This window comes from Mauremys mutica, chromosome 13 (genome assembly GCF_020497125.1).
Source record: "Mauremys mutica isolate MM-2020 ecotype Southern chromosome 13, ASM2049712v1, whole genome shotgun sequence".
Lineage (NCBI taxonomy): Eukaryota > Metazoa > Chordata > Testudines > Geoemydidae > Mauremys > Mauremys mutica.
Window position 1 is genome coordinate 31,641,847 of NC_059084.1, and position 12,067 is coordinate 31,653,913.

The following is a 12,067-nucleotide window of genomic DNA, read 5'->3' on the forward strand; positions in this document are numbered from 1 at the left end:
CTCATAGCAGCAGCAGAGGCAGGCACTGATCCAGGATGAAATCCTCTGAGGAGACACTGGGCGACTCTTCATTCTGTCTGCCACCGCAACTAACAGCTTTGGTGACTTACGGAAAGGCCTTGTCCTGTCTATGTGGAAGGCCAGCACCCTCCTGACATCCAGAGAGAGTGTAGCCTGCGTTCTTCATCTGACACATGAGGCTTTGGAAAAAAGACAGGTAAACGTATGTCCTGGCCAGTATGAAACTGGGAAATGACTTTGGGCAGAAATGCTGGGTGTGGTCGCAACTGAAGACTAAAGCTTGTCTCTCTAATACCTTCTCCTTGCAGACTCCTGGTCAAGTCTGCCAAAGGAACTGCCTCCTTGCAGACTGTGGTTATGCATACCCAGCAAGCGAAGGGTGGCACGAGTGTCCTTCAACCCATGCAGCCTAAGAATCCATTCTCATCAAATCGGAGGTCCTGGATTGAGGTCTGCATTTCTTGGGACAGGCCAGCGGTCTGAACCCAGGAGCTGCGCCACATGACCACGTCAATGCGACCACCCTAGCCGCCGAGTCCACTGCTTCCCACGCCACTTGGAGAGAGCACCTCTACCATCGTGGTACCTTCCTCTGCTGAATTACTGGGCCAAATCTAGGGTTCCTTGAACTTTCAGAGTCCCATAAGTTAAAATTGTACCTACGAAAGAGAGCCTGGTGGTTCACCACCCGGAACTGCAGGCTGGCTGTCAAATAAGTTTTCCTCACGAAAAGGTCCCATTATTTGGCTTCTTTATTTTTGGGAGTTGGAACTGGTGTGCCCCTGCTTGTCCTCCTTGTTGGCTATAGAGACTACCAGCAAGCCCAGAGAAGGGTGGGTATATAGGTACTCAAACTCTTTGGCTGGGACACAGTACTTCTTTTCGTCCCTTTTGGTGGCAGGACAACTAGGGTTCAACTCAATGAAATTAATAGGCAGTAAGTTTAAACACTAACATAAGAAAGTACTTCTTCACACAATGCATAGTCAATCTGCAGACTTCATTGCCAGGGGATGTTGTGAAGGTCAAAAGTATAACTGGGTTCACAAAAGAATGAGAAGTTCATGGAGGATGGGTCCATCAGTGGCTATCAGCCAAGATGGCCGGGGATGCAACCCCATTTTCTGAGCGTCCCTAAACCTGACTGCCAGAAGCTGGGACTGGATGGACAGGAGATGGATCACTTGATACAGTAATTGTCCTGTTCATTCCCTCTGAAGCATCTGGCACTGTCAGAGGACAGGGTACTGAGCTAGATGCTCCACTGGTTTGACCTATTATACCATTCTTATGTTCTCAGGAGTATATTTGGAATGTTCAAGACTGGCACGGTGGAGGACCACAAAGGCTTAAATAAAATATAAACCCAATAGTAGCTGTAATGGAGTATATATATCTTGGGAGTACTTCATGTACACAAGGCTGACTTGGGAATTACATAGTGTCAGCATGCCAAATTTCTCTAGCGAAGAAAAAGCCAGAGAGGGAGGAAAACCACAGATGCACAAAGATTCAGGACAGAATCATAATCAAAACAGTCCTCCTAATCTGAGCAAAAGCTAAGATTTTAAGATAGGATGCAAATACTCTTAAATATTTGTAGCTGTAAAACTATCATGGCAACCTATATTCTTTCATACCTCAAACTCAGCCAAGCAGGATTTAAGATCTGATGTCTTTAATTTCCTCTCTATTTTCAAACTAACAATGTTTAAGGCATTTCAGATCTAACAACTTGTTTTAGGACAAGTGCTGTAAAGTGTGTCAATGAGCACTTCCATCCTCCTAAGGGGGCCTCAGGGGAAAATCTAATTTGTTGTTGTCCTGCTGACAATTCAGAAGAAGACAGACTTATGAGGGAGATGGACAGATGTTTGGGTTGCAATACCATCTGTAGGCTGACAGAGGCAAAGAGCTGAGTACTATCTCTGTAATTAAAACAGTAACCTTGATTACCTGTGCCAAACCAAGATTGCTTCTTGGAGGAAAGCCAGGCTCAGTCCATATAACATGGAGTTGATGCAGGCAGCCAGAAGGAAAAATATAGTCACTGGTGAATAATGACTGATCTTTGCATTCAGGAGGTAAATCTCTGGTTCCAGTGATTTTCAATTTCAGAGGCAATATTGGACCCACATGCTATTCTTAGATTCCTAGATGACAGTGATGATAAAAGGCATTTCATGCTATCTTCAGATGGCTCTTCTCTGACATGGATCTCTCCATGCTTATCTCCAAATTCCACTAGCATAGGGCTCTCTACAGGTATCTGGAACTACTCTTGAAGATCACTCAGAAGCTTCAGATAGTGCAAACAGAATGCAGCCTCCCGCTTACTGAGCAGGCCCAATAGATAACACCTGGGCTCTAAACTAGCTTCCTATGACTCCAAAATATACTCTCTCTCTTTTTGCTCCATCATAGAATTTATAATCAATAAATATTCTTCCTCACAGTTCAACTCCAGAGGACAGGCAAAAGAGCAACATTCCCAACCTAGGGCACCCACTACAGGAGGATAGTCCTACTTTCAGCCCCTCAAGCCAGTATTTGGCCACCTTTAGAAATCAGTAGAAGACAGCAGGTCTTATAAACTATCTGAAGCATAAATACTGCTGGATGGGAGTAAGGTGAGGTTCTGTCTTGGATATTTTGGGCTGAAAAAGACTCTCCACTTTGAAACAGTTGCTTTATAATTTGTATATTGTACATAGATAAGCCTGTTAAAAACAAATGAATAAACTAATTTTCCATAAACCAGTGAACAAGATTCCATGAACATTTGTGATAAGAATAAAACTATAATATCACCAAGTGTTTGTAACATTCTAAGAAACTTTTTGTGATAGTTAATATAGTATTAAGTTTTAAAAAAAATACCAGTTTTTTAATCTGTCACGGGCTTCCAACTGGGCTCCCACCTCAAAGTTGATCCCTCTTCTATTCGGTGGATGTTTTGTCATTTTGTAATATCAACACCGCTGTTTTTATTCCCCTGAAAAATGCAATTGAATATCAATCACTAATAAAGACACATACAAAAATAAATCTATGCACTGTAAATCCAAAACATCTAAATGTTAGAAGTATTCTTAAATAATTAATTGCTCAATGTTTCCTATTTACAAGGAATAATCTAGTGAAAGTGTCTGAGATTCAAATCAATATTAAATTATTTAAAAGCAAATTTTTTAGTTATTCTAGGTGAACTGCTACTATCTTTTAGAGTGAGGGGTGGGGGAGAGTTTAATTCTAAAAAGTTACCTATCCATGGTAGCCCTCAGAGTGCACTTTTACTGTATTCATAGAAAAATATGGTGTAAAAGAAAAATCAGTATCAGAAGAGGAACAGCTTTCAAGAACATACAAAGGACTGAAAGAATACGGAACACTTAATGTAGTGAAACATGGCCTTTCCATATTGCCTGAGTGTTGAGTCTTGTGATGTTTGTGATAAGAATAAATTTTTATTTATTTTTTTTAAACCAGAACCAGAAGGACTAAAACATAAGGCCATAGGCTCTAATAAAACTAGCGAGGAATCTCTTCAAGAGTTAATTATGTACACAATTAACATACACTCACAAACTGCCATTTTAATGAGCTTCCTGAAAACACTGAATTAGCTCATCCTTTCTCTGTATACTGCAGTGTACCTTACTAGTGGCATCATCGATACAATAAAGATCAGACTTAAGAATTATTATAGTTATGATTTATTTTTGTCAATTCAGATCTAAGATATCACCTGGTATGTTATTTCCCTTTCCTGTGTTTTCATCTATTTATTATTTTGTATTTTATTGGAAACTATTTAAAAAATAGCTAATTGTTGTGAATGCCTCCAGTCATACTTAAAAACACACTAAAAGACTTGCCTTAGTAGCCCATGAATTTCAAGGTCCACTTAACTGCAAAGTCCTGTTCAACAGCAACTTTTCCTAAAATCTGTTCCTCACCCATTTTAACTTAAGAATTCAATACAGACTACAACCTACTCCTGCAGTCTCTTTGCTCAAGTAACTCCAAGGTTTCCATAGGACATTGAAAAGGTTGAGATTGTAACTTAGAGGGGAGACCTGATCAAGGTTTACAAATTAATGAACAATCTAATAAAGATAGATCAGGAACTTTTATTCAGTCTCTTACAGTACAAGAACACAGGGACATCCAATGAAAGTGAAAGGTGACATACTGATAAAAGGAAACGGTGCACAATTTGACTGTGGAACTCACTGGCACAAGATATCATTTAGAACAGTGATTCTCAAACTTTTGTACTGGTGACCCTTTCACATAGCAAGCCTCTAAGTGCAAACCCCCCTTAAAAATTAAAAATACTTTTTTTAAATATATTTAACACCATTATAAATGCTAGAGGCAAAGCGGGGTTTGGGGTAGAGACTGACAGCTCACAACCCCCCACATAGTAACCTCATGACCCCCTGACGGGTCCCGATCCCCAGTTTGAGAACCCCTGATTTAGAACAAGTGTTTAGCAAGATTCCATTAAGGATTAAACTTTTCTAACATATGTTAAAATATCCAGGGTTATAATAAGTATTTTAAAAACAAACAAGAACTTTGGAAAGGATATAAATCCTCAAACGTTGCAGCATAAGGCAACATCTAACTACAGAGGCTTACGAAGCAGCTTTCTCTGGGGGAAGATTATCCCATAACTGCCTACTATAGGGTTTCTTCCTCTGAAACATATGGTTCTGGCCACTGTCTGAGAAAGGATGCTGGATGAGATGAACTAGTGGTGTGATCCACTCCGGCAACTGCTATGTTCCTAAATGAGAGCCCCAAATTAACAGATATGGGAAAAAAGTATTTTAAAAAGTAAAAGTTTGTTTTTACCAGAACACAAAATTAACAGAAACCACCTTCCTCAAACACACAGAAAGTAGTAATTAGAAAAATTCCCCTGATAATACATATAGCATACAATATTGCTGTAGCCGTATTGGCCCCCGGATATTAGAGACACAAGGTGGGTGAGGTAATATCTTTTAATGGACCAACTTCTGTTGGTGAGAGACACCACCATCCTCTCACCAACAGAAGTTGGTCCATTAAAAGATATCACCTCACCCACATTTTCTCTAATCCATTCAGCAAGTACTTCATCTCAAGGTGAGAGTTTTCACAGGTAAACCCATTTAAACCTCAAAAACATGTATGATGGAAACACCAATAGGTTCTTAATTATGCAAATACCAATGACTCTCCTCACTTGCACCAGTTTTACACCAATGTTCCCCCATTTACTGGAGTTATTCTTAAGTAACATTACGTGCGGCTAATCAGGTCCCACACCTGCAAAACTAGTTAAAACGACTCAAAAATAAAAAAGTATTTAACCAGAAGTGAAAGTGGGAACAAAAGAGTGGAAGTCTATTCATACCCCACTAACCACACTCCCTATTTCCCTGTCTTTGGTGGCAGCTGTGCCTCCATACCTCCCACTGACCCTCATGGTTGTCTGTTTGCCTCCCCACTCTGCCCCTTTTCTGGGGTGGCTCACTTCAAAGTCCTACCTAGAACTAACAGAATGAAATTAGGAAAAGAAAAAAATATAGCTGGAATAAAACAGTTTTAGAAAACTCTTCCTAACTGAAATCTGTTAAATTGTTGACTAGTCTCCATGGAAGGGATGGAAGCCACACTGCTTGTGACATTTAAAATAAACCAGAAGAAAACACTAGAAAATAGACTACAGGGAAAGCTCCCAGCAAGGGCCTGCATAGGGGATGGACTGGTTCTTAAACTGTGGTCCATGAAACACTTGCAGGTGGTCTACACAGACAAGGCATGTCACCTTGTGTTGGCTAGCTGTCTTTCTCAGTTCCAACTACTTCTATGGGGGCCAGGCTCCTCATTCAGAAGACAGCCTGGAAAAGACCTGTACAAGCAGCCATCCTAGCTGCCTCTACTAGAGTCTCTTGTGATATAACAGCAAAAAAGCTCCTAATTGCACTGCAACATTGCTTGCATCCTTCGGAACATGCATGATGACAAAAGAGACTCAAATCTCAGCAAATAGTACTTGATCCATTCCTAGGAAGCCAATAGAAAGACTTCCACTGGGTCAGACCCATAGTGAATGAGAATCTTAATGAAGTAGAGGGGCAGAAGAGTCAAATAAGTGGCAAGAGTAGGTGCTGGGCCCAGATGGCACAAGAAAGTCAACCAACAGGTGAGGGTAGGATCAGGAACCAAGATGGGAAAGAAGAACAATTGAGATCCAAGGAGTAGGAAAGGCCCCTCTTCTGGATATGGTGTAGATTCAATGACCCTGCACAATCTCTCAATATTTGTTCTTCAAAATGCCAATTTTTAAAGGGAGCCACAGTATAGTTACAGCTGCTGTTTCAGCTATTCATTATTTCCATTAAGTTTTTTTCATAATGGATCTAGTAAAAATACTGGGAAAATGCCAGTACTCATGAACAAATGGAATTGCAAATGTGTCTTTTCCCCGTTTTGGAGGCACTGCCATACAAGGTACTTGTCAATGAAAACAAATGAAACTCCCTACCAATGACACCATATCAACTCTGTCCACGCAGAGCAGAATACCTAGTTTCAGCCTGTAACAAAGTGTTAAAAATTAGAAACAGTCTAACTATATTTGCAAAGTTCGTAATACGATAAATTTGTGACAATTTAAGCTCTATTCAACTTGCATTTATCCTAGGTTTTTGCCTTGTTTATTGATCTTCTGTGCATATGGTTTTATTCTAAGTTATCAACAGCATTTACAACCATTTAAACCTCATTTGACATTTGTCCTTTTATAGTCAACCACTCTTTATGCCAAAGACTCAGTGGAAAGCCTGCTTTCTCCATAAAACATCAACTAATATATTTGGGGGCAATCATCACTGATAAAGGACCAAAGGCAGAAATTCTGGCAAGAACTGTGCAAACAGCAACAGTGGCAAAGCTAAAACCAATTTGGAGGAACAAGAACATCTCCCTGGAATCCAAATTCAAACTGTTACACGCACTGGTCATCTCCATTTTTCTGTAGGCGAGACACGGACCCTTATGGCAGAACTTGAATAGAAAATACAGGTAGTAGAGATGAGATACTTCCATAAAATCCTTGGCATCTCCCACTTCAACCACAATATCATCACCCAACGTGCTGGGTCATATGAAGACCTCCTGATGACCAGGAAGAAGCACAAGCTGAAGTGGTACAGCCATGTAACAAGATCATCTGGCCTATCCAAGGAACAGTACAAGGGAAGAGAAGAAGAGATTGACAGAAGAGATGGATTGGCAACATAAAAGAGTGGACCTGAATGGACTTCATGGAGATTCAAGTACTGACACACAATTGTCGGAGTGGAGACAATTGGTTGATTGCTCATCAATGGTGCCCCAATGATCAATGTGATTATGGGAGTGATGATTATAATATATTTCTAATACTTCATTGACTCAGCCAACACTGGTGTGATCTTTTATGAAAGACATTTGGTACCCCTGCTTTCCCTACTGTTCCAGGTGTTTTCTGTGTCCCTGTCTGAGCCCTATAGACCCTTACTTTTATCTCACTATAGGTATACTGTGGCCAATGCTCCTTCTAATCAATAAAAGTTAATTGGGGCTCCTTTCCAATCCCATTAACAGAACTCTTTAAATTGGCCAATTAATTGTGAGTAGTGCCTGTCTCTTCTCAACACACAATCATGGGAAGTATCATAGCACTTTTATCTCACTATAGGTATACTGTGGCCAATGCTCCTTCTAATCAATAAAAGTTAATTGGGGCTCCTTTCCAATCCCATTAACAGAACTCTTTAAATTGGCCAATTAATTGTGAGTAGTGCCTGTCTCTTCTCAACACACAATCATGGGAAGTATCATAGCACTCCTACTCCCAGCAGGACAGGACACCAGGAGCAAGAACTAGTATACTGGGAGACAGTGCAGAATGATGGCCACTGCGCTGATTAGCTGAAGTCAAAAAAGCTTGTGAAGTCAAAAGCTTTTAAGAATAGATTTTATTTTATTTTTTAAACAGATACGTTCTGAGCTAGAGCTAGGGGACTGACTAGGCTATTCTGATGAACATTCTATGTTACTTATCTGAAGCCACTGGCTTTCTATTATCAATAGCTCAGACAAGATGTATTTGTTCTTTTCCCTCCTCCCTCTTCTGAGCCTGCAACTGGTTGATCTCAAATGCATTCGTCCCACCATAGACAGAGAAATGTTTTCACTGCCCTAGTTCTAAACTATGTTGGGGCAGAAAAATTAAACACTTTCCATCCTGCAAAACCCAAGATCATATATTTAATTCTCTCTCGTAACTAGTAGGTAGCAATGCAACCAGAAACACTTAATGTTTCTTAATGTAGCCAAATTATTAAAAGACTGAAAATGTGCATACTGCAGCTAATCGTTATTTATATTAATGAAGTGTCCCTCAAGAAGCCTATGAAAGAGCTGTGCACAAAGAGAAAGTTTCTGTAAAACTCATGATACCAAAAAACACTTTGCAGAAAAGTCACTGTTAAAGTAAAATGTAAATATTCCACCAGGGTTTTTTGTTTTGTTTTTGTTTTTGTTTGTTTGTTTTTTTGGGGGGAGGGGATGTTGGTGTGCATCCCCAGAGAAAATCTGAGGGACATGCATGTGAGATAGGGATCTATCAATGTTGCTCAGATAAGGCTGACAATGCAGAAGGGAGGTGGTCTGTCCTGGGGCTCTTTCATGCTCAACCTGCAGTCTAGCCCACTGAGATCAACAGGAGCAAAGAGGAAAGACAAAGGTGTAGTAGAAAAAGGGCCTAACTCATCCAGAGAAAAAAAGGTTTCTTAAGGCAGAGCTGGTCCCCTTTCTCCTAAGTATTGGTGTTTTCTTTTCCCGTCTCCCCCTGCTGTCCTCAGTTGTTAACTCTGCAACAGCTCTTTATTTCAACCACCTAGGGCTTGAGAATGAGAGAAGAACTTCACAACTTAGCAGGAAAGGAAAAAAGAACAATTCTTCACACCAGGGTCACAAAGAAGTACTAATACCACATAAAATTGTTTTCTATGAGACTGGAGAAGGTCTCAATTCTCTCAGGGGTTCTCAAGCTGTGGGTCTGGAAACTGGATGGGTCACAAAGCAGTGGCCAGGAGATCACAGGGATACTAGACTCCAGAAGGCAAGCTGGGGGGCAAGAAAAAGTGGTCTTCACTTTTCTTCCTGCTGTCCTACTCCCACTAACCACTTTTGCACTGCAATGAACCACAATATGCTCCAGTATGCATTGCTTAAGGATTGTGAGGGGCTTCATTTTGCAGCTCTTGACAGCCAGCTTTTCACCATGGCAGATAAGTAGGGCCCTACCAAATTCATGGCCATGAAAAACATGTCACGGACTGTGAAATCTGGTCTCCCCCTGTGAAATATGGTGTTGTGTGTGTTTTTTACCCTATACTATACAGATTTCATGACAGAGATCAGTGTTTCTCAAATTGGAGGTCCTGACCCAAAAGGCAGTTGCAGATGGGTTGCAAGGTTATTTTAAGGGGGTCATGGTATTGCTACCCTTACCGCTGCACTACCTTCAGAGCTGGGAAGCCAGAGAGCAGTGGCTGTCGTCCAGGTGCCCAGCGCTGAAGGCAGGGACCCGCCAGCAGCAACGCAGAAGTAAGGGTGGCAATACTACACCCTTACTTAAGCGCTGCTGCCTTCAGAGCTGGGTGGCAGTAAAGTGGCAGCTGCTTACTGAGGGCCTCACTCTGCAGGTAACAGCACAGAAGTAAAGGTGGCAATATCATACCATGCCATCATTACTTCTGTGCTGCTCTGCCTTCAGAGCTGGGCTCCCAGCCAGCAGCCACTGCTCTCTAGCTATTCAGCTCTGAAGGCAGCACCGCCACCAGCAGTAATACAGATGTAAGGGTAGCAGGATTGCAACACACCCACACCCCATAATAACCTTGCGACCCCACCACAACTCCTTTTTAGGTCAGGATCACTACAGTTACAACACCGTGAAATTTCAGATTTAAATAGCTGAAATCATGAAATTTACCGGTTGAAATCATATGACCGTGAAATTGACCAAAATGGACCTTGAATTGTAGGGCTCTACTGATAAGCAATTCTCTGAAGCAGAGCTCAGTGCAAACAGGAAGAGAAAGTACACCCAGCAGACAGCATGTACTAACCCAAAAGGAGGCAGTTTTTTCTTGTGATGATCCCAAAGATCTATGGGATTGTTTTACACACACATGAAAACTGTAGGTGTGCCGGATGGAGAATGTCTGAGAATCTCTGTCCTAAACTCCTGTGTTTTTAACCTCTCCCACCTCTAAATAGTATATTTCCTCTCAGTGCAGGCAAGCAATGCTGTCTGCCTTACAACAGCTGCTTCCACAGACAAGCTTGATAGACTATGAAGATGGAGTTTTTATACATGAAGTGTATAAAAGTTTACTGTATACAATTTTTAAAAGACTAAAAAATAAAGAACAGCATTTTACTAAAGACTGACAATAAAAGTATCTCCTAAAATCTGATTGAGAAAAGTTAACATTCAGTGGCAAATATCAATCCAAGGATTAATTTAAATCTTCAAAAAGTCTGTTCAATAAAAACAAGTGTGTTACAATTAATCGCCACCTTGTATAAGTATCTCTATGTTTGGCACCTTCTCAGTGAAATGGTTCCACTGGAACTTACAGAAGATTATTATATTTTATTATTCTTCATCAACTGCTAGTTAAATAAAATGTATCAGAATGCAACCTAGTGAAGCATAAAAAAAAAAAAAAGAAGAATCAAGAACATACTGCAAGGAACAATCCTGCATTGACAAAGGGCTGGACTAGATAATAGGTTCTCTCGCTCTAATTCCCATTATTAGGAATCCAAACTACATAATGATTTTTTATTTAGAAACCTCAAACTTGTTTCACAATCACTAATATTTCATCTTTTGGATTCTAATATGTTAGATATGTCCAGCTCACCATGGTGTGTGAGCTAACTCAATCACGACAGGTCAAACTAACTTGTTCAAATTTTGCTAAGATTATATTCTAACATTGAAAAAATCCTGCTCATTGTACTATGGAGATGAAATGAACATCTTTTCATTCACAAAGACCACAATTAAAGGCTCAGATTTCTCTCACCAAAGCCCACTACCTAAAGGCAAAAGATATAATCCATCTGTCTGATTTCATCAATCATACTAAAGGTAAAGAACCTGGAATTTAACAGGTAAGTAAAGAGGTGACTGAGATTTAAGTATTTGTATATTCAGTTTTTAACTCTACATCAAGGTTTGATCAATTCAAACGCCAGCAGCAAATAAGAGGCTTTCTATGGAGAGCCGGGGGTCTAAGTTCAATGTCAGGAATATTTTTAAGCTTTCATTAAACAACTAGAGGGTACTGGAAACCTTTTCATAAGAACGTAACCAAATATATAATATTGTGCTATGAATCTGTATAGTGCTTTCATACCAAACAGCTGATCTTCATTGGTTTGCCAAGCAATAGAGGAAAACCAGGGTGGATAAAAAATAAAACTTTTTTTTTTTTTAAAGGAAAACCAAAATTTGATTTAAATCAGATTTTTTTTTTTAATAAAATGCTTTTTTCCCCTCAAAAAGCAATGTAAAGATATATCTTAATTAAAACTATTATAGCTCAAAGATACATCATCATGAAATAGGGATTATAAATTCTAATTCTATAGTATGAAGCAATATATTCATGTAATGTTTAAGAAAAGTTTTGTAAATGAGTTCCAATAGTTCATGGATTAGGGACCCAATCTTATGGGGTTCCAGGGGCTTCTGTAGAGATTATTTAGGTTAATCTTTCTATCTGCCCAATGGGACTCCGTGCTCAGTCTAGAAGAAACCATCAGCGCAGCTTAGTTTTGCAGTTTGCAGGGAGGAGGGATAGCTGAGTGGTTTGAGCATTGGCCTGCTATAACCAGGGTTGTGAGTTCAATCCTTGAATGGGCCACTTAGGAATCTGGGGCAAAAATCAGTACTTGGTCCTGCTAGTGAAGGCAAAGG

At 40.1% G+C, this 12,067-nt stretch overlaps 1 protein-coding gene across 5 annotated transcripts in view; it reads right to left on the reverse strand.

The window, feature by feature from the left end:
* PHF20 (PHD finger protein 20) overlaps positions 1-12,067 on the reverse strand; it is a 193,130-nt gene that overhangs the window by 161,502 nt on the left and 19,561 nt on the right. For all 5 annotated transcript variants that reach the window (XM_044985270.1, XM_044985267.1, XM_044985269.1 and 2 more), the window contains one exon: positions 2,902-3,016. In XM_044985270.1, the coding sequence (XP_044841205.1) occupies positions 2,902-2,984 (83 nt within the window). In that variant the 5' untranslated portion in view covers positions 2,985-3,016. The remainder of the gene's footprint in view (positions 1-2,901; positions 3,017-12,067) is intronic.